Genomic DNA, 23,402 nt, shown 5'->3' on the forward strand with positions numbered 1-23,402 from the left:
AGATGGTAGTTTTAGTTTTTCTTCTATTCTCTGTATTTTGTTTTCTCTGAATTGCTCTTTTTTTTTTTTAACTTGTCCATTGGTTCTTTGGTGTCTAATCATATTTAAGAGTGAGGCACCAAAAAGCTGATTGAAAATGTAATGTGCTTTGGTGGGCCTTCTCAGGTGGGACGTTGCTATTTCTGCAGAGGACCTCCAAATATTACTACCTATATGTGTGTCTTTTCTCTTGGGCTGGCTAGTTTTCCTAGAGAAGTGTCTTCCAGCCTTTTCTTTGGAGGACAGATGTGAGGAACAAAACTGACTTCCAGTGTTTTGGAAATTAAGCAGGGAAAAAGGATCTTATTATGTAGTAGATACTATGAAATACTCTCCAAACCTCCCTTTAAGACTACAGGACCTATTTATTTGGCAGCTGGAATGCTACTGTCTGCCAGCTCCCAGTTGTGAGCTCTCTTCAGGAATTGCCTTGCAGAAGAGAACTGCCTCAACCTGAAGTTACATCCCCTTCCCACAACACCCACAGATCCAACACCTGATCTACAAGGAGGTGTAAAGACCCAGCCAACCTCATTGCCTCAGTTTAGGACAATCCTTAAGGGCCATCCTAGTTTGAGATCTCTGTAGGACTGACCAAGGAGTTTTTTAGCAATGGATCACAGCCTAACTTTTCCCTGTACCCAGTGATGCTTCATTCCTTTTTTCCTTTCCCTTCTACTTGTGTTGATTCCACAAGAACTCTCTGATAAACTTTCTGCATGCTTATGTCCAGTCTCAGGGTCTGCTTCTTAAAGAAGTTACACTTCCTAGCCTGCTTCCTAGCAACACATTGTATAGTAGTTACACTTCCATTAATGCCCTCTCATCTCCTCATCCCCCATCTACCCATCCATCTCCTTGTGCCTTGTATATCTAAAGCTAGAGCATTCCCTGTTCAGCCTCCCTAAAACATAAACTACAGACAGGTCTTGGCTGGGGTGAAGGGGAGTAATCACATAATCATCTAGCTGCTTATTATACAAAATATTCACCTAAAAGCTTACTTAACTTCAACCCTCCCATACTGCACCATTAAAATTCACCTAGAAGGGCGCCTGGGTGGCTCGTTTGGTTGAGCATGTGACTTCGGCTCAAGTTATGATCTCACAGTTAATGGGTTCAAGCCCCGCATCAGGCTCTGTGCTGACCGCTTGCTCAGAGCCTGGAGCCTGCTTCAGATTCTATGTCTCCTTCTCTCTCTCTGCCCCTCCCCCGCTCACGCTTTGTCTCACTCTGTTTCTCAAAAATAAATAAATGTAAATAAATAAATAAATAAATAAATAAATAAATAAATAAAAATGTACCTAGAGCCCATAATTCCTGAGCTTTTGCAGACTTACACAGTTTAAATCATCTAGCTTTTTGACTTCTCACACTGGGGGTTAGGGTACAGCTTTCCCTATGTTTCAGACCAGTTGATACTTACCCATCCAGTTGCCAGTTTCTAAAATTTTGTTAACAATTCATATATGCTATCAGACTCTCCACTTCCCTTTTTCATGCCTTTCTGGGTCTATGTCCTTTTTTATACTTTACTCTTCTTGTAATAGGTTGGGCAGTGAGCAAAAATTAAGCACATGTATTCAATCTGCTATGTATTTAAAAGTCCTGCAATATTCAGGAAGCAATGAAATTTTGAGGAATATCAAGAAACTTTTAATATATTTTAATTTTCTTATTATGGGATGCTTCAGCTTTGTTATGAAAATTAGAAAATGAACCTGTAGATTTTTGTTTTGTCCACTTATCACCTGTCATTAGGATCTAAGAACAATTAGAGTCAGTAATTAAAGTTTATAAGTAACTAAAGTTTATTACAGTTTAGTAATCATTTAGTCTTCATTTACTAAATCATTTAATAAATCATTTACTAAATCATTTAGTCTCTATTCTTTATTAATACTCTGTGTAATAATCAACTCTCAGTATATTTTATATGTCTCCTTAACATCCAAAATCAAATAATAGGAAGTTTATGTGGAGTTAGCTGTATATATATTCTAAGTAGTATTTTTGTTTGTTTGGCTAGAGCTCCAGAACTATTTAGCTATATAGCCAAAAACAGCCAAGAGGATGTGTTCTATGAAGATGATATTTGGCCTGGAGAAAATGAGAATGGGTAAGCAAAATTTGTGGTTATTTATTGCCTCATAGTTCAACTTAGTGGTTCCAGTGAAACGTACAGCAGCTAGTTGATCAAGAATTTTATTACTTTTGTGGGAAGGATTTTATATTTATAGATATATTTTTGTTTGTTTTAAGATCTTCATATAATTTTTATATCCCTTACATCAGTAAAGTACTTTTAAATTAATTTTGTGATAATTTTATTTTATTTTACTTCACTTTAAGTTTTATTTATGTAAGTAGTCTCCACACCCAACATGGGGTTGGAACTCACGACCCTGAGATTAAGAGTTGCATGCTCTCCTGACTGAGCCAGGCAGGTGCCCCAAATTTTGTGTTTTTTTTAAATTACTGAGAAGTAACATGTCCATTTTATATTAGATTTATAATCCCAATTAAGTTTAGTGATCATTAATTATGTATTTGATGTCTTTTATAATTCACGGCCTTCAGAAAATTTATATTAGGCTCTTTGTATAAACTCTCAGAAAGTTTTAATCAATGTGAAATAATTATTGTTTTTAATGTAGTGCTGAGAAAGTTCAAGAAATTATTACTTGGCTAAAGGGACATCCTGTCAGTACTCTGTCTCGTTCTTCTTGTGATTTACAAATTCTGGATGCAGCTATTGTTGAGAAAATTGAGGAAGAAGTTGAAAAGTGCAAGGTACTAATTTTTAGTAACCAAGATGATTGATGAGATTTGAAATTAAATGGACTGCATATCATTCTACAAATAATTCATTTGTGTTTCAACCAAATAAAACGTGAACTCAGTGATTCTAATTCATGTCTGATTATATTCCTTTTTTTAACTTTTGATTTTATTTTCCACACATTTGCCTTTTTATTAAAATGATGTTGTTTTGCTAACAAATTACTCTTGATAGCAGAGTAAGTTTAGAAATGGGCTCTGAGGGCGCCTGGGTGGCGCAGTCGGTTAAGCGTCCGACTTCAGCCAGGTCACGATCTCGCGGTCCATGAGTTCGAGCCCCGCGTCGGGCTCTGGGCTGATGGCTCAGAGCCTGGAGCCTGTTTCCGATTCTGTGTCTCCCTCTCTCTCTGCCCCTCCCCCGTTCATGCTCTGTCTCTCTCTGTCCCCAAAATAAATAAACGTTGAAAAAAAAAAAATTAAAAAAAAAAAAAAAGAAATGGGCTCTGAAACCATCTTCCCCCATTCCTCTTTCAATACTTACAACCTGAGACAAGATACTTAACCTTTCCATGCCTTTACTACCTCATTGGTAAAATGAGAATAAAATAGTACCTACTTCATAGGGTCGTCAAAAGGATTAACTAAGTTAGTACATGTAAACTCCTTCTAATATTGCCTATTTTTAATGCCTAATGATGCTTGGCTATTATTATTTGAATTCTTTTATCACATACTCAAGAGGTGTGAAGACAGTCTAGAAAATTACTACTGGATGACACTTTTTCTCTTTACGAAGAAAATATAAGGCTTAAAGCCACGAGTTTGAGTTTTTGAAAACTCATTCACACTCAGATATCTAAGGATAGAAACCTGCATTTCTTTTTTAACCTGTATTTTTTAAAAATTATCTTTCATCCTAAGATAAAATATATTTGTACAGCATTGTATTTGAAATGAGTTTTCTACTTAATAAAGGTTAGTTACTTTAAGCCCCCAAATTTTATTTTAATCCATTTGGATGTAGAACTTTCTAAAATGCTTTACACATTTTCCCCTTACTTTACAAACAAAAGATGTATATACAAATTTATAGTCTATTGTTTGGTTGCAACACTTTTTAGATGTGTGTGCATATAGATTAAGACAGGAATGTTTTTAAAACCAGTTAATGTGTTAAGGAGGTGCTGTCAAGGAGTGGCTTTTTTTTCTTTTTAGTGTTATAATGTTATTAGGATAATAGAGAAAAGGAGAAAAAAGCTAAAAAAATAAATAGAACATTCTGAACATAATTAAACTTTTTCTTTATAATGTAGGATCTTCATTAGAATTATCAGTAGTTTTCTTATTGGTCAGTGGTTCCCAAACTCAGCTAATTATCAAAATTACTAAAGGATCTTTTTAACAAGTGTATTCTGGATTCCACCCCTACAGCAATACTTCTCATACTTTAGTGTGCAAATGAGTCACTGGAGGATTTGTTAAAACACAGATTCTGTTTCACTAGTTCTATGATGAGGTTTGAGATTCTGCATTTCTAATGAGTTCCCAAGTGATCACATTTTGAGTAGCCAGACCCCAGAACTTTTCATTTAGCAGCTGTGGTTGGAGCCTATTGTGAAAATTCCTGTTTAAAATTTGCCTGATGAATCAGGTTTGATTGCCATGTCCTCTAATCAGTGCTTAGAGTTATTAGAGTGTTTAGAGTGCTTAGAGTGTTTTTTTTTTTCACATGCAGTACTCTAGGCCCAGGATTGGTGTCTGCTTTTTTAAATTACTTTAAATTTCTTTTATTTTGGGGGCACTTGGGTGGCTCAGTCGTTTAAGCGCCTGACTTCAGCTCAGGTCATAATCTCACAGTTTGTGAGATCAAGCCCCACATCAGGCTCTGCACTGACAGTGTGAAGCCTGCTTGGGATTCTCTTTCCCCCTCTCTCTCTGCCCCTTCCGCCGCTCATGCTCTCTCTCTCTCTCTCTCTCTCTCTCAAAAAAAAAACAAAACCAAAAAAAAAAAAAAAACCACACCTTAAATAAAAATTTATTTTTTTCTCCTTTTGCTGTTGTCAGTGGGCATAACTTGTACCCTATTAGTCCTAGTGTGCTGTGGGCTGGAAGCATAGACATCTTGTCTGTACTGCCTTCATTATTCATTCTAGTTTGTTTGTTTTTAATGTTAGTTATTTTTGAGAGAGCATGAGCAGGGAAGGGGCAGAGAGAGATAGAGGGAGACACAGAATCCAAAACAGGATCCAGGCTGTGAACTGTCAGCACAGAGCCTGACTCAGGGCTCCAGTTCATGAACTAAACCATGAGATCATGACCTGAGCCGAAGTCAGACACTTAACTGACTGAGCCACCCAGGCGCCCCTGTTCATTCTGTTTAAAATTGTGACCTCGCTACACACTGCTGATCCCCTTTACCTGCTTTATTTTTCTCTGTGCTTTCTACCATCAAACATACTATATATTTTCCTTATTTTATTTCTTGTATGTCTCTCTAAGTAGACTAAAGGAATAGGTCACAGTTTTATCCTTAGCACCCAGATTAATACGTGGCATGAAAATGGAACTCAGTAAAGATTCATTTGAAAGAATAAATCAAATATCTTTGTAATAAAAGATAATAGGCTCTATTTAAAGGCTTGAGCATTTTACAATATATAAATACATGAACTCTACTGTATGGCCTCTAGCTTGGAGCTGTTTTATGCCTTTTGTGCTTATTTCCATAAACTATGTTCTAAGATAGGGGCTGCCGTATAAATAAACTGCTGCCATTTTTTCTTAGTAGATGAGAATTCATTTAAAAAATATTTAATATGAATGGTAGTTATGGATTGCAATGGATATAAACTATGATAGAACAGGTAATAATATTTCTATCTTACAGTAAAAGGAAGCTGATGCTTCATTTGAGTGTGAGTTCACAAAATTAACAAGGAGTAAAGATGGGACAAACTCTTCTTCAGGCATTTGTCAGATGATCCAAAAATTCAAACATCAAAGCCAATTTCTTGAAAGATTCCAAAAGCAAGGACTTTGTTAAATGAATGCCACCTTAATTTTAATAAGTAGCCAGAAAACCCACAGTAATGTCATAGATCAGTACTTCATACCTTTTTTTTCCTTTAATATAAATCTTCATTGGCCATCAGATATAATTCTTTTTAGAGTAAAAAAGTATTTGAGTAGGATAACATTTACATAAAGTTCCAAAAGATAAATCTAATCTTTTGTGTTAGAAATAAGGTTATTTTGGGGAATGGTAGTAACTGGGAAGGAATACAGTTCTTATGTTGTGCTTACTAATTTTCTCTCTTGAACTCAGTATGGTTATACATAGATAAGCTCATAAAAATTCACAGGCTGTATGCATACAACTTTGCATTTTTCTGTGTCTTATACTCCAACAAAAATTTAATTAAAAAAAATTTTTAAGTATGTATTATTCCTCCTTGCTGCATCTGAAGAACTTCAAATATTCTTTTAATTACTCATTTGGCTTTTTAAATATAATCATGTCCAAATGAATAATAATTTTATATTTTTAATATAAAGTCAAATAACAATTTTATAATTTTATGTTTTTAAATATTTAAACATTTTTTTTCTTCAGCAAAGAAAGAATAATAAGAAGGTACGAGTGACCGTGAAGCCCCATTTGCTGTACAGAGTAAGTTTCCTATCAAAGAATTCAAAGTTGTTTTCACTTTGAAAGTGTAGAAAGAACACAATGTTTTTGTTATAGTAATAGAAAAACTATTTCAAACTAGAGTTTATAATAATTAAAGCTTTCTTCTCTTCAGCCTTTAGAACAGCAACATGGAGTCATTCCTGATCGAGATGCAGAATTTCGTCTTTTTGACCGTGTGGTAAATGTGAGAGAGAACTTTTCAGTTCCAGTTGGCCTTCGGGGCACCATCATAGGAATTAAAGGGGGTAATATCTCAGTACTTGGTGTGTCTTCAACTGCATATGTATTGCAAAGTAAAACACAAATTAAGTGTCTTATATCTAAGCAGAGAGCAATAATGTACATACAGTTAACTGTATTGCACACTTAAAAATCATTAAGATGGTAAATTTTATGTCATGTATTTTTTATTAAAAAGAAAAATATGAGAAAATGGAGGGAAAAAGGAGGAAGCAACTAAGGATCTAAATGTGCCTCAGAGGGATGCCTGGCATGAGCTGCTTTGCAGCATAGATTCCAAAAAAAGTCAAAGTAGCATGAAGCAACATATCAGGTGCCAAGGGGTCAGGGTGTTGGCAGCACTGTCCTTTCTTGTCTCAGGCACTCAACCTTGGTGTGATTGTTTGGGCGAGGAATGGTAAGGGTCAGATGGGTGTGATGAAACAAGAAACAAGAAGCCCCTGCTGCTATCTGCTCAACCCCATGCATCAGCTGTTCAAATACTGAGCTTATTGGATTGTATTCTAGTCAAGTTGTCTTGGGACCCTGATAACGTAGAAGTTTCCTTTCTTCTGACCACTCCTATCAGTAATAGTGACTGCTTGGGATTTTGTCTTGAGAAGGATTTTAAAACTGTATCTATGCTGAGTGGGAAAGAGCTTTGTCATTGATTTTTAACTATGTCTGCCATGGACATGGAATAAAAAAGGGAGTATTTGTCATTACTGTCCTCAGCTGAGACCTCATCTCCATAGTCATCTTTACTAGAGGGAGTGAACAATCCTCATATCTTTTACAATCTTAATAATCTTCTGAGAAATGGCCCCTCCCTCAGATGGGGAATGGGAACCTAGAAGGTGAGCTTTAAGCCTTCAGAGGAGAAACTCCTGCCTCTCATTGAGCCTCACTTTCTTGAGTTTAGATTTCAAGTAAAAGGGTCAGGTTAAAAGGTACAGCTGGATGTTGGACACTGGATGAGCTCTGCAGACTTGGTTTTGGCTGGGCAGTAAAGGATCTGTCTTACTGCAAGACCTTCAAAACTGCAAACTCCAAAGGCCCCAATAGTTCATTTTTGCCTAGTCCTTTTTAATAAAAATACAGACATCCCTCCACTCCTACCACAGGCTAGGATATTATCAGATATTATGTTAGGGTTTTCCAGAGAAACAGAACCAATAAAGTGGAAAGGAGTAGGGGAAGGGTGAAGAGAAAAAAAGAGAGGGAGATGGAGGGGAGTGGGAGGGTTAGTCAATTCTCAAGTAATGTGACTGTATTATTAATTTGGGCTTAGAGTTCAAAACGTTATTATAGCTAATTATTTCACTTTACCTTGGCATTTTGGATAAATTTAATCTTGCCAGATATATCTCATCAGCCTCTCTGCCAAATGTATTCTTCTCTATTCCTATCTAAATTTATTGCAATCTTTCTCATGTGTCTCATATCTCAGTTATGACATCCATAATCGACCAAGTCATCTCAGCCAGAACCTTGGAGTCATCTTTGGTGTCTCCATCCTTTTTATCTACACAGGTCACAGACCCCTGCCAATTCTATCTAATAATATTTCTGTTCTCTCCATTCTCTTCCTTTTATTAAATAAACTACGATGTTTTCAGATCTTTGTCATCTTTTATCTGTCTTACTGCAAGACCTTCAAAACTGCAAACTCCAAAGGCCCCAGTAGTTCATTTTTGCTTTTGTTTCCCTTGCCTCCAGAGACATGTCTGGTAAGAAGTTGCTGCAGCCAAGGTCAAAGAGGTCGTTGCCTGCTTTCTCCTCTAGGATTTGGATGGTTTCATGTCTCACATTTAGGTCTTTCATCCATTTTGAATTTATCTTTGTGTATGGTGTAAGAAAGTGGTCCAGTTTCATTCTTCTAAATGTCACTGTCCAGTTTTTCCAGCACCATTTGCTGAAGATACTGTCTTTTTTCCATTAGATACTCTTTGCTGTTTTGTGAAAGATCAGTTGGCCATACATTTGTGGGTCCATTTCTGGGTTCTCTATTCTATTTTATTGGTCTATGTGTCTGTTTTTGTGCCAATACCATACTGTCTTGATGATTTCAGCTTTGTAGTAGAGGCTAAAGTCTGGGATTGCGATGCCTCCCACTTTGGTTTTCTTCTTCAGTATTACTTTGGCTATTCAGGGTCTTTTGTGGTTCCATACAAATTTAAGGATTGTTTGTTCTAGCTTTGAGAAGAATGCTGGTGCAATTTTGATTGATATTGCATTGAATGTGTAGATTGCTTTGGGTAGTATTGACATTTTGACAATATTTATTCTTCCAATCCATGAACATGAAATGCTTTTCCATTTTTTTGTGTCTTCTTCAATTTCCTTCATAAGCTTTCTATAGTTTTCAGCATACAGGTCTTTTACATCTTTGGTTAGGTTTATTCCCAGGTATCTTATGGTTCTTGGTGCGATTGTAAATGGGATCAGTTTCTTTATTTCTCTTTGTGTTGCTTCATTATTGGTGTATAAAAATGCAACCGATTTCTGTACATTGATTTTGTACCCTGCGACTTTGCTGAATTCATGTATCAGTTCTAGCAGTCTTTTAGTCAGTCTTTCGGGTTTTCCATGTTGTCTGCGAAAAGTGAAAGTTTGACTTCTTCTTTGCCAATTTTGATGGCCTTTTATTCTATTTTGTTGTCTGATTGCTGGTGCTAGGGTTTCCAATACTATGTTAAACAACAGTGGTGAGAGTGGACATCCCTGTCGTGTTCCTGATCTCATCAGGAAAGCTCTCAGTTTTTCCCCATTGAGGATGATATTAGCTGCTGGCTTTTCATATATGGCTTTTATGATGTTTAAGTATGTTCGTTCTATCCCGAATTACTTGAGGGTTTTTATTAAACGTTGTTGTATTTTGTCAAATGGTTTTTCTACATCTGTTGACAGGATTATATGGTTCTTTTTTTTTTTTTTTTAAATTTTTTTTTTCAACGTTTATTTATTTTTGGGACAGAGAGAGACAGAGCATGAACGGGGGAGGGGCAGAGAGAGAGGGAGACACAGAATCGGAAACAAGCTCCAGGCTCTGAGCCATCAGCCCAGAGCCCGACGCGGGGCTCGAACTCACAGACTGCGAGATCGTGACCTGGCTGAAGTCGGACGCTTAACCGACTGCGCCACCCAGGCGCCCCGGGGATTATATGGTTCTTATCCTTTCTTTTATTAATGTGATGTATCACATTGATTGATTTGCAAATATTGAACCAGCCCTGCAGCCCAAGAATGAATCCCACTTGATCATGATGAAGAATTCTTTTTATATGTTGTTGAATTCAGTTTGCTAGTATCTTGTTGAGAATTTTTGCATCCATGTTCATCAGGGATATTGGCCTGTAGTTCTCCTTTTTTTGTGGGATCTCTCTCAGGTAGGAATCAAGGTAATGTGGGCTTCATAGAATGAGTCCATAAGTTTTCCTTCCATTTCTATTTTTTGGAATAGCTTAAGAAAGATAGGTATTATCTCTGCTTTAAATGTGTGGTAGAATTCCTCAGGGAAGCCATCTGGTCCAGGACTCTTATTTGTTGGGAGATATTTTGTTTTGTTTTGTTTTGTTTTGTTTTTAATTAATTTTTTTGTTTTAACATTTATTTATATTTGAGAGAAAGAGACAGAGCATGAGCAGCAGAGGGGCAGAGAAAAAGGGAGACACAGATTGGAAGCAGGCTGCATGCTCCAAGCTGTCAGCACAAAGCCCAGGGTGGGGCTCAAACTCACTAGCCGTGAGATCATGACCTGAGCTGAAGTGAGAAGCTTAACTGAGTGAGTCACCCAGGTGCCCCCGTTGAGAGATTTTTGGTAACTGATTCAATTTCTTCACTAGTTATGGGTCTGTTCAAATTTTCTATTTCTTCCCGTGTGAGTTTTGGTAGTGTGTGGGTGTCTAGGAATTTGTCCATTTCTTCCAGGTTGTCCTGTTTTTTGGCATATAATTTTTCATTGTATTCTCTGATAATTGCTTGAATTTCTGAGGGGTTGGTAGTGATAAATCCATTTTCATTCATGATTTTATCTATTTGGGTTATCTCTCTTTTTGAGAAGTCTGGCTAGGGGTTTATCAATTTTGTTTATTTTTTCAAAAAACCAACTCTTGGTTTCATTGATCTTTTCTACTGTTTTTTTTGTTTTGTTTTGTTTTGTGGTTTTTTTGGATTCTATATTATTTATTTCTACTCTGATCTTTATACTTTCTCTTCTTCTGCTGGGTTTGGGGTTTCTTTATTGTTCTGCTTCTAGTTCCTTTAGGTGTGCTGTTAGATTTTGTATTTGGGATTTTTCTTGTTTCTTGAGGTAGGCTTGGATTGCAGTGTATTTTCCCCTTAGGACTACCTTTGCTGCATCCCAAAGGGTTTGGAGTGTTGTGTTGTCATTTTCATTTGTTTACATATATTTTCAAATTTCTTCTTTAATTGCCCTGTTGACCCATTCATCCTTTAGTAGGATGTTCTTTAACCTTCATGCATTTGGAGGTTTTCCAAACTTTTTCCTGTGGTTGATTTCAAGTTTCATAGCATTGTGATCTGAAAGTATGCATGGTATGATCTCAGTTCTTTTGTATTTGTCGAGGGTTGTTTTGTGACCCAGTATGTGATCTATCTTGGAGAATATTCCTTGTGCACTTGAGAAGAATGTATATTCTGCTGCTTTAGGATGAAAAGTTCTAAGTATATCTGTCAAGTCCATCTGGTCCAGTATATCATTCAGAGCCATTGTTTCTTTATTGATTTTCTGTCTAGATGATCTGTCCTTTGTTGTAAATGGAGTATTAAAGTCCCCTGTAATTACCACATTTTTATCAATAAGATTGCTTATGTTTATGATTAATTTTTTATATATTTGGGTGATTCCAAATTTGGTGCATAAATATTTATAATTGTTAGCTCTTCTTTATGGATAGACCCCTTAATTATTATATAATGCCCTTCTTCATCTCTTGTTACAGTTTTTAGTTTAAAATCTAGTTTGTCTGATATAAGTATGGCTACTCCAGCTTTCTTTTGACTTCCAGTAGCATGATAGATGGTTCTCCATCCCCTCACTTTCAACCTGAAGGTGTCCTCAGGTCTAAAATGGATCTCTTGTAGACAGCAAATAGTTGGATCTTATTTTTTTATCCATTCTGATACCCTGTGTCTTTTGATTGGAGCATTTAGTCCATTTACATTCAGTGTTATTATTAAAAGATACAGGTTTAGAGTCTTGTGTTGTCTGTAGGTTTTGTGCTTGTAGTGATGGCTCTGGTCCTTGGTGGTCTTTGCAATACTCACAGAGTCCCCCTTAGGATCTCTTGTAATGCTGGTTTAGTGGTGATGAATTCCTTCAGTTTTTGTTTGTTTGGGAAAACCTTTATCTCTTCTTCTATTCTGAATGACAGGCTTGCTGGATAGAGGATTCTTGGCTGCATGTTTTTCCTATTCATCACATTGAAAATTTCCTGCCACTCCTTTCTGGCCTGCCAAGTTTCAGTAGATAGGTCTGCTACTACCCTTATGTCTACCCTTGTAAGTTAAGGCCCATTTATCCCTAGCTGCTTTCAGAATTCTCTGTCTTTGTATTTTGCCAGTTTCACTGTGATATGTCGTGCAGAAGATCAATTCAAGTTACATCTAAAGGGAGTTCTCTGTGCCTCCTGGATTTCAATGTCTGTTTCCTTCCCCAGATTGGGGAAGTTCTCAGCTATGATTTGTTCAAGCACACCTTTGGCCCCTTTCTCTCTTCTTCTTCTGGAACTCCTATGATATAGATATTGTTCCATTTCATTGAATCACTTAGTTCTCTAATTCTCCCTTCATGGGGTGCCTGGGTGGCGCAGTCGGTTAAGCGTCCGACTTCAGCCAGGTCGCGATCTCGCGGTCCGTGAGTTCGAGCCCCGCGTCAGGCTCTGGGCTGATGGCTCGGAGCCTGGAGCCTGTTTCCGATTCTGTGTCTCCCTCTCTCTCTGCCCCTCCCCCGTTCATGCTCTGTCTCTCTCTGTCCCAAAAATAAATAAACGTTGAAAAAAAAAAATTTAATTCTCCCTTCATGATCCGGAATTTTTTTTATCTCTCTTTCTCAGCTTCATCTTTTTCCATAATTTTATCTTCTATTTCACCTATTCTCCCCTCTGCCTCATCATTTCTCACTGTCACCTCCTGTAGTTTATTTTGCACCTCATTTACAACATTTTTTAATTTATCATGACTATTTTTCAGTTCCTTGATCTCTGTAGCAATAGATTCTCTCCTGTCTTCTATGCTTTTTTCAAGTCCAGCAATTAATCTTATGACTATTATTCTAAATTCTTGTTCACATATATTGTTTATATCTGTTTTGAGAAATTCTTTAGCTGTCATTTCTTCCTGGAATTTCTTTTGAGAGTTTTTCCATTTTGTCATTTTGGCTAGTTTTTTTGTCCCTTATGTATGTTTTAAAAGCGTGTTATGTGTCCTGCACCTGCAAACACTACCATATTAAAGAGGGGTCATACATTGTCCAGGGCCTGGCCCTGTAGAAGATGTTTTTTTGGAGAGTGTTACTTGCTCTCTGTTGTTGTGACTTTGGTTACTTTATCTCCCTGTCCGTAGTGATGTTTTGAACCCTCCACCGGGTGTGCTTTGATTTGTTCGTTAAAGTAGCCCTGGAAAGGAAAACAAACAAAAACAAACAGAAAACAAAAACAAACAAACACACAAATAAACAAAAAACCCAAAAACAAAAAGCCAGAAACACCAGCTACAAGTAAACAACATGGTGGAAGCGGTGCTGATAGAAGAGGCCTTATCCCATACAAAGAAATGACAGGGGTGGGGAAAAAGAAAAAATAAAAGTTGACCAGAGAAACTATACAGCTTAATCCAGAGAGAGAGAGAGAGAGAGAAAGGAAAATAAAGGAGGAAAAAGAGGAAAAAGAAAATAAAATTGTCCAGACAGAAACTATATGGCTTAATTCAGAGAGAGAGAGAGGAGAATAAAGAAGGAGGTGTGGAACATGTATCAAGAGAATGGATTAAATATGTCTGCTTAAACAAACCAATAACCAGAGTAACCAGACTAGAGGAGGGAAGAGATAAGAAGGAGAAAAGGAAGGAAGAGCATATCTATAAATAAGAATTGTCTGAGAATTAAACCAGGCAGTGCAACAGCACTGGTCTGGAGGAGGGGCTGTCTGGTGCTGTCTGTCAGCATCAATCCCACTCCAGCAGATATGCAGTTACCAGGTGCAGAGGAGTGTGGTTTGGTTTAGGCAGGTCACATCTCCACTGTGGGCCCTAGGGCCGATGCCTGAAGCCCCACCTTGTTGGTAATGGGGAGAAAAATGACAACGCCCCAGTCTCTCCTCCACAGACCAGGTGTCCCAAACCATTCTGTTTAAGCCGTCCTCACTGTGCCATGGGTGCAACCAAGGCGGTTTGTCCTGCCCGGCCGACTCCTGTGCCTGGGATTCAAACTCCTGCTCCATGTGCCCGGGTACTGGGGGAGTGCCACTCTCTGACTGGCGGAGGCAGGCAGGCTTTGTCCTGTCCCACAGCACTCCAGGGAGAGGATCACTTTCTCCCACTGTGGACTGTGCCCCTGACCTAGCCACCGAACCTGGGGCTGACTCCCCTCCTGCCCAGGTGCGTGATCCAGGCAGCCAGCCCAGTCCAGAGAAAGCCCCTCAATTAGAGATTGGCCCTTTCTCTGTCCAGGTCCATGGTTTTTCTCTTGTCCAGATACAGTCCCATGCTTCCCCAGCCTCTCTTTCTTGTCCTTTGTCTCTGCAGAAGGGGATCCCTCCCCTCCGTTCAATTTATCTCTCCCAGTTCGCAGTCACACACCTCTGGCCCGTCAGGTTGTCCTGGTGGGTTCCTGGAAGCTACTGTCTCTTTGCCTCCCAGACTCTTGGAATTCAAAGTCCTTTATCTTCAACCTTGCTTTGTTTGAGAGAGGAGGGAACTTCAGATCCCCCTACTTCTCTGCCATGTTGGCCCCTCCCCTTATTATGAATAATTTCAAACATAGACAAAAGCAGAGAGAAAAACATAATTAATCTTCCCAAAGCGTATAATTTAAAATATTATTTTGCTTTAAATTAATACCGGTAATCTGTGAGTTTATCTATTTTTCATTTAGTGTATTCCTCTGCACTACTTTTTGATAATTGTAATTAATGTTTCTCAAAGTTCAAAAACTTATAAGCTGATTTTTCATTTTATGATTTTTAAATCTCTTTTTTTTCACAGCTAACAGAGAAGCTGATGTACTATTTGAAGTATTATTTGATGAAGAATTTCCCGGAGGCTTAACAATAAGGTTTGTATTTCCTGATGATAATTGTACTTTGTGAATATGAACATGTGACCAGTGACTTTACTGTACTTATTTGTCTCCGTTTTGAATTCCTCTTATATGCAAGACATCATACTTGCTACCAGGGAAGGTAGCAATGAGTAAGACAGACATGCTTTCTACTTTCACAGAGCTTTCATTTTAGTGGGGGAGATAATTGTGTAACTGGTTATAATATTAGTTATTTAGTTAAAATGTGAGAAGTGCTAGGAAGGAAAAGTTCAGGTTTCTATAAGAGTATAACTTGTCCTGAGAATTCTAGAAAGCCTTCTTGACAAGTATTTAAGATGAGACTTAAAGAATGAATAATAGCTAACTGGAGGAAGAGGGAAGAAGAATGTTAAGTGGTCATGAAGAAGAAATAACAACATACAACAAAGGACCTATTCAGTCATTCAAAAAAAAAAAATGCAAGTGTGTCTGAACTTTAACAAGATTAGAGTAAAAGAGAAAAGCAAGAACCACACTGCAGGAACTTGTAAGCCAACTTTGAGGACATGTTAAGATTTTGGTATCTTGGCCTTCATCCTTAAAGCAATGTGAAGTCATCAAAATCAAAGCTGTGACATCAGATTTGCATTTTAGTGGAATTGTGGATGCTGAAGCCAGACTCAGGTGGTTTGAGGAGGCAGGAAATTGAGCTGACCCTTGAGAAGTTTGATCATGAAGGAGAGAAAAGATAACTGGAGGTTAGCAGGTTTAAAGGAAGAGAATTGGATTTTTTGTTTAAATTAATATGGGTGAGTTTTATTTATTTGGGGGAAGCATTGATAGAAAATATACAGGAAAAAGGATTATGATAGAATGAAAGGTACATGGAATGGGTTCTCTCACTTATTCTTTGAGTTACCTTGAGTAGGTAGTTAAAAGCATTCTGACCCTCAATTTCCTCATTTATAATGAAGATACATACTTCACTAGATTCTTGTGAAGATTAAATGAAGTCCTTTCCAGTTTCCTGTCTCCCTTCTAGAAACTAGCTGGAAAGCTAAACCGAATTTAGCTTAGTTTCTTTTTCTCCTCTATTTTGATTAGTGACTAATTAAATAAAAAATTGATTACTCTGGTTTAGTCTCTTTTCTTTTTAAAAGTAGGCTCCACACCCAGCATGGAGCCCAAGACAGCTTGAACTCATGACCCTGAGATCTGAGCCAAGATCTAGAGTCGAACACTTAACCAACTGAGCCACCCAGGCACCCCTTGTTTAGCTTATTTGCATAAAATCACTATTGTCAGTCCTTTTCCAAGTAACCCTCACGATGCTATTACTGTTGTTTTACAACTCAAATGTGCCTGTTACCGAAAGACTTTAACTGTCTACAATCTTCAAATGCAGCAGCAGAGTCTGGATCTCATATCTGATTTTATTTTTCATGAAAATGTTTGATCACCAGTAACCTTAGCCCAGTAACTTAGAAGATACATTTTTAAGATGATTAACTTTTTTCTCAGTGTCTTTTTTTTCACTCCTAGATAGAGGCACTGGATTTCTTTACTGATAGAGAGCTATGTAAAAGATTACCTGTACACTCATTTCTATAATGCAGAATCTTTAAGTATAGTTCTCATGAACATATTTTCTACAAATCATATAAAGATTTGTCGTAAAATAATTCTACTCCATCATCTCTTAATATAAGAGGATTATATTCTTAGAAAAAGTGCATAATAGAGTTAAGAACTTTTGACAAGAGAAGATTTATTTTAATATCTAATATTTTTGTTAAGGCTAGGAAGGAAGGAAATCACAAATACTTGTCTATTAAGCCTTCCTGGGTCCATAACTTTAAGATGGGAAGGTGAGGATAAAAAAGGGCTAGACTCAGCAATTGATCAGGAGACAAATGTGATCAAAGTTAACATTTGCCCTATTGTGTAGGGAGAGGTCCACTGAGAACAGTGCCACATTTGAATATCTCCTGGTCTTTCATAAGCCAAACTGTACAACCCAGTTTTTAAAAGAAGCTTGACATTTAATTCATACATTTTTAGTTATACACAGATATTTTGTTGCCAGCCTTCTGAGAGCAAACTAACACATACACACATCCCTTGCACACCACACCTGTAGAAGAGTTGTTCCCCTACTTGGTAGCACTGAGTAGTCTATTCAGAAACTTTTCAGAAATGTATCATCTTATAAATTGAGATCTTTCTATGATTTCAGGTTCCTCTGCTGAATTTAAGAGTAACGTTTATTAATTCAGATTATGGACTGACTGTCCACCCAAAGATAATTTGATTTGTCTGCTCCCTAACACATTTAGTATTATTTCCCCCTGAAATAACTGTTTACTTTTAGGTGCTCACCTGGTAGAGGTTATCGACTGCCAACAAGTGCCTTGGTGAATCTTTCTCATGGGAGTCGCTCTGAAACTGGAAATCAGAAGTTGACAGCCATTGTGAAACCACAGCCAGCTGTGAATCACTATAGCTCAAATTCATCAATTTCCTCTGGGCATTTGGGAGGCCTGAACCATTCCCCGCAATCACTTTTTGTTCCTACTCAAGTAAGGCGCTTAGTCTCATTTCTTTCTGCCCCTTACAAATCACAGGCAGACTTTGTAAGTGGAAACATAATTTGACTTAGTTTTTAAAAAAATTTTAGTTCAAATCAATTTCAGATTTATTTTAAGTTAATGGACTAGTAAAGAGTGCTACTGATAGCATTCTACCTCTGTTATAAAATTAATTATATTAAAGAAGAAACACATTTTTTAAATAGCCTGAGGATGTCTGTTTTGTTTTCATATATTTACCTTTGAAACTAACGTTTCCATTTTTTTCTTATATAACTCAAATGTTATATCTACTACGAAATAACATGAATTTGAAACGTTAACAGGGAGAGAATTAAATTTATTAAAAGTTATTTACAAGTTTCTACTATGCAACTCATGGGTGATTTACTTTATTTTATCTTTCTGGGGACAAAATTGAATTGTTTTGTGAGAGACACTTAACCTTATTCCATGTCCCCAAATCTTAATCACATTTTTTTTTATCTTAACCTCACTTTAATCCAAGTAATATGTGTTCATTATAGACTAATTAGAAAACACAGATAAGGAGATAAGAGCAAAGGAAACAGAAGCAAAAATACTCTCAAATTTCATAGGTAACCACTATTAAATTTTGGTGCATATTTTTTCAGAGTTTAATCTGAACAAAATCAGTTCCCCATAAGTAATAGGTGATTTTTAATCTATTAGATGCTTTTGTGTAAGAGGAAGATTTTAAGAATAAAATCATTAGATACTAGTTTGAATGAGTTAATATATCAGTACATTGGAAGGAAAAAAAAATATTTTCATAGGGATATTGATTTAGTATAATCCATAGCATTTGTCATGCTTTAAAGATTTTTCAATTGGGGCACCTGGGTGGCTCAGCCAGTTAAGCGTCTGACTTTGGCTCAGGTCATGATCTCACAGTTGGTGACTTCAAGCCCCACATCAGGCTCTGTGCTGACACCTCAGAGCCTGGAGCCTATTTCATATTCTGTGTCTCCCTTTCTCGGTCTGCCCCTACCCCATTTGTGCTCTGTCTCGCAAAAATAAGGAAATAAACATTTTACTTTTCAGTAAAACCATTCAAAACTAGTTACATATGATGAACAAAACTAGTTACATATTCACTCCAATAGAATATTTTTATGATTACTGAGCTCCAGAAAAAAAGAACTGAGATTTCAGATAACAGAAGTTAAGATCCTGTCTACTGCTAATTAACTTTAGTGAATTAATTTTATTTTTTAATATGAATCTTAATTTTTTTGTTTCACTTCCTTAAGAAATTTTTTGTGCTTTGCCAGGTACCTAATAAAAATGATGATGAATTTTGCAACATTTGGCAGTCCTTACAGGGATCTGGAAAGGTTCAGCACTTTCAGCCAACTCCACAAGAGAAGGTTAGTATACCTTGTTTGATGGACATTTAATTTAAAAAAACAGCAACAGAGTGCCTAGGTGGCTCAGTCAGTTAAGTGACCAACTCTTGATTTCAACTCAAGTCATGATCTCATGGTTCATGGGATCAAGCCCCGCGTGGGGCTCAGTGCTGACAGCGTGGAACCTGCTTAGGATTCTTTCTCCCCCTCTCCCTTTCCTCTCCCATGATCTCTCTCTCTCTCTTTCTCCCCCTTCCTCTCTCTACCTCTCCCATGATCTCTCTCTCTCTCTCAAAATAAATAAACTTTAAAGACAGCAACAACAAGATTTACATTTCTCTTTTGGGTATGCAATGACTAGTTTTCTTCAGAAATCTCATAAAAGAGAAATAATGCTTTTAATCACGAATGTTCAGAATTCTCTTCAGCCGTATATAAAAGTTTTTGGACTCATAAGTGGGAATACAGATAATTTTTCTTTTAAATCAGTTTTGGATTTTATGTTAGTTGTTTGCAAAATCATAATAACTGTATTTTAAATTCAGGAGAGGCCTTGGGGTGCCTCGGTGGCTCAGTCAGTTAAGCGTCCAGTTTCAGCACAGGTCATGATCTCACGGTTGTGGGTTCGATCCCTGCATCGGGCTCTGTGCTGACAGCTTGGAGCCTGGAGCCTGCTTCGAATTCTGTGTGTGTGTCTCCCTCTCTGCCTCTCCCCCACTCGTGTTCTATTTCTCAAAAATAAATAAACATTAAAAAAAGTTTTTTTTAAATAAGTTCAGCGGAGGCCTTAATGGCACTTATTAACTTACTCATTTTCACTTGCATGTATAGCTTTATTCTGGCAGTTGGTTGTCTTAAATGTGAATGAGCAAATTCATATTCCCTAATAGAGATTAAGAAGAAAAGATGGGGCGCCTGGGTGGCTCAGTCGGTTGGGCATCCGACTTCAGCTCAGGTCACGATCTCACGGTCTGTGAGTTCGAGCCCCGCGTCGGGCTCTGGGCTGATGGCTCAGAGCCTGGAGCCTGCTTCCGATTCTGTGTCTCCCTCTCTCTCTGCCCCTCCCCCGTTCATGCTCTGTCTCTCTCTGTCTCAAAAATAAAATAAACGTTAAAAAAAAAATTAAAAAGAAAAAAAGAAAAGAAATTCTGCTAACAAAAAAAAAAAAAAGTTGACTCAGACAAAAAAAAAATAATAAAATAATAATACATTCCTACAACACAACTCTTCTTGCCAAGCTACTGACCTATCTTCTCAGGTCAAGAGGGAATGTTCTCTCAGGTTTATAAACCAGTAGCCTACACCATGAAGGCCTCTTTTGTTCTAATGTCCTCCAATAATGGTGGCATTATCAGAGTTTATCACAGTAGAGAGGAGAAAATATCAAGGGAAATGATGATAAAATAAACATAAAAAGTGAGAGGGACAAAATACATAGGTCTTCTCTGCCAATAGCTATTATAAATTTTGCTTATCATCCATAAATCCTTTCTACCTAAATATAATCTATATTTCAAACCCTCTTTTCCTCTCTAATTTATTTGATTCTGCTAACTACTCATTCTTTAGAAGTACTGTATTATCATTCATTCATTTCATTACTTCATTCAACATGTATTTGATTACCTACCATGTACATTGTTCTATACAATGAGACATAGCTGTAAACAAAACAAAAACTCTGACCCTCAAACAATCAGTATCCTTGGGAGGAGAGGACAATAAATAAGTAAATTATATGGCATATTGGTAATACAAAAGTTTAAGGAAAAGTTCAGGGAAGGAGGATAAAAAATGTTGGCAGGAGAGGTAGAGGCAAGGTTTTGCAGTTTTAAATAGAATTATCAGGTAACATTTGAGTAAAGATTTGAATGAAATAGGACTAGGGCATGTAGATATGTGAAGGGAGAGTATTCCAGACAAATTCAAAGACCCTGGTAGGAATCCAGGTGTACTCAAGGTAGAGAAAAAAGACTTATGGTTCTCAGTCAGTAGGGTGAGTTGTAATTAGAGAGGTGATACATCGATACAGTGCAGGATCCTCTGGGTCATTAATAAGGACATTGGTTTTTACCCAGTGAGATAAGCCATTTGAGAAACAGAATGACATCTAATTTATATTTTAATGGGATCATTCTTTCTGCTATCTTGGGAATAGAATGTATAGGAGCCAGGGTAGAAACAGATTAGTTAGGAGACTACTAGAACCATCAAGGTACAGTTGATAGTGACTTGGACCAAGGTAGTAGGGGGCTGTGAGAAGTGATCAAATTCTAGTCATATATGGAAGGGATTGCCATCTAATGACAAATTGGATATGGGGTTAAAAGAAAAAAAAAATGAATTAAAGAGTGTAACTCTTAAGGTCTTAGTAACTAAAAGGATAGAGGGGCTGTTACCTGAAATGGATAAGATAGCAGGTCAAGTAGGTTTGTGGAAGAAGATATAGAGTTCAGTTTTGGTCATGGTAAATTTGAGGTATATATTAAACATCTAAGGGAAAATTAAGAGTTAGAAATTTGAGTGGAGATGCAGAGTCAGTGTCTCTGATAGTTACAGAGGAGAGAGAAATTTGGCATGTATTTGTTTATCTATATGTTTATATCTATGTATATCCAAGGAAGTGGATGTAGATAGAGAAGAGGTCTAATAACTTAGCCTTAGAGAATTCCATCCTTAACGAGTCAGAGAGATTAGGTGAATCTGACAAAGAGGACTGAGAAGGAATGGCCAATGAGATAGGAAGAAAACCAGTAAAGTGTGGTGTTCTAAATGCCAAGTGAAGAATGGACGTCAAGTAGAATAATCAACTGTGTCAAATGCTGGTGATGGATCAATTAAAATGAAAACTGAGAATTAATCATAGAGTTTTTGCATCTGGGGGCATTAGGAATCTTGGCAAAAACGGTTTCAAGTAGGGTGGTAAGAGTGAAATACCAAGAAGAGTGGGTTTAAGAGAGAAGAGGAGAAGAAAAAATAGAGGCAGAAAATATAGGCAGCTACTTCGAAGGAGTTACACTCTAAAAGGAAACATTACCCTGACTCCCTTCTTGGCCTTCTGCCATGTGTTCACCTTCTTTCTTAACCTCTATTTTTCCAACCATTCACTGGGCACTGCTCCCTAAAACTGGACAACAAATTGTTTGTTTGGTTTTTTCTTCCCCCTTTTGCCTTACTGTTTGGTGACATTTGCTCTTACCTCACTGCTAATTACCACTCAATCTATGTGATCCATACCTCTCAATCAAGATCTAAGCCAGTATCTCCAACTTTCTAGAAGACGGGTATAGATGGATACCCCACCATCATCTCAACCTCAAGATGTTTTAGAATTGACCTCACCTAAAGTTTCCTCTCTTATCCTTATTTCTAACACTACCATTTTCCACGGCATATAATCTGATGAGCATGGAGTAAAAACTTTTTCCTTTTTTCCTCTTTTTTTTTTTTTTTTTTTTTTTGCTGTGAGACTCCAAATCTTTTTATTTCCTTTCGGTTCCCACAACTGGACCTTAGAGTGTTATCCTAAGCCTAGGTTAACCTCCTACCTGTGCTTCCTGCTTCTTATCTCTTTCCTTTTTGGTCCTTCTTACGCAGTACTGCTTGATGCATCTTTCCTAATGATCTTTCCTGATGATCCTTTCACAAAACTGTGTGGACCCAGTGGCATAATTGGGCAAAATGTCTAATAAGAGCACCTGGGTTTGAAGTCAGTTTATTCCCTGAGGCACTGTGGTGTGATAAATCTGGTACCAGACTAAAAATCAGGAAATCAGATTTGGTGACTCAAATTGAGCAACTCTAACTTCCTTGGTCCTCTGGGGCCTTGTGTGTAAAATTAAGGCACTGAGTTAGATGACCTCTTTTCCAGCCGTAAAACAATATTATTCAAATATTCTAGAATGTACAGGGCTCCCTCTTCAGTACTAGTGGAATTCATTAGTTTCAACTGAAACCAATAGCTAGACCTTCTATAATCTAACTCTACCTAATTCTTATATAAAGTATATCCAAATATTTGATAAAATGGTCTGTTTTAGTAAGTTTGGTCTCTTTCCTTTCGCACAAGTAGATAATTCCCACTTCAGGTTATGTGTTCTTACTGTTCCTTCCACTTTCCTCTCTCACTACCAAAATTCCCCTAGATCTCAGTCTACTAGTCATTTTACTACCTATTTCCTTGAGATAGAACTCGACATTTGATACTATATTTCTTCAGAATCGTCTGCATGCTGCTCCTGTTATTGGGTGCTATTTCATTATTTATACCAGCTAAACACTTTCATATTTCCAAGAAATATGAGATCCCATGTATATCACTTACATCCATGAAGCATTAATAAGCAGCCTAATTTTCATCTGATGACCAAATTCTAGACAGCTCAACATGATTTTTAAAAAAGTATTCAGGGCACCTTGGTGGCTCACTCAGTTAAGCATCTGACTCTTGATCT

At 37.2% G+C, this 23,402-nt stretch overlaps 1 protein-coding gene across 6 annotated transcripts in view; it reads left to right on the plus strand.

Annotated features, from left to right (window-relative positions):
* XRN1 (5'-3' exoribonuclease 1) overlaps positions 1-23,402 on the plus strand; it is a 120,668-nt gene that overhangs the window by 74,574 nt on the left and 22,692 nt on the right. For 3 of the 6 annotated variants that reach the window (XM_043595228.1, XM_043595229.1, XM_043595230.1), the window contains 7 exons: positions 2,069-2,158; positions 2,697-2,832; positions 6,434-6,490; positions 6,624-6,756; positions 14,954-15,023; positions 17,362-17,569; positions 18,874-18,969. In XM_043595228.1, the coding sequence (XP_043451163.1) occupies positions 2,069-2,158; positions 2,697-2,832; positions 6,434-6,490; positions 6,624-6,756; positions 14,954-15,023; positions 17,362-17,569; positions 18,874-18,969 (790 nt within the window). Of the gene's footprint in view, positions 1-2,068; positions 2,159-2,696; positions 2,833-6,433; positions 6,491-6,623; positions 6,757-14,953; positions 15,024-17,361; positions 17,570-18,873; positions 18,970-23,402 lie in introns of those variants that run through there. The other 3 variants (XR_006299479.1, XM_043595231.1, XM_043595232.1) reach the window with 3 other exon arrangements.

Source organism: Prionailurus bengalensis, chromosome C2 (genome assembly GCF_016509475.1).
Source record: "Prionailurus bengalensis isolate Pbe53 chromosome C2, Fcat_Pben_1.1_paternal_pri, whole genome shotgun sequence".
Taxonomy (NCBI): domain Eukaryota; kingdom Metazoa; phylum Chordata; class Mammalia; order Carnivora; family Felidae; genus Prionailurus; species Prionailurus bengalensis.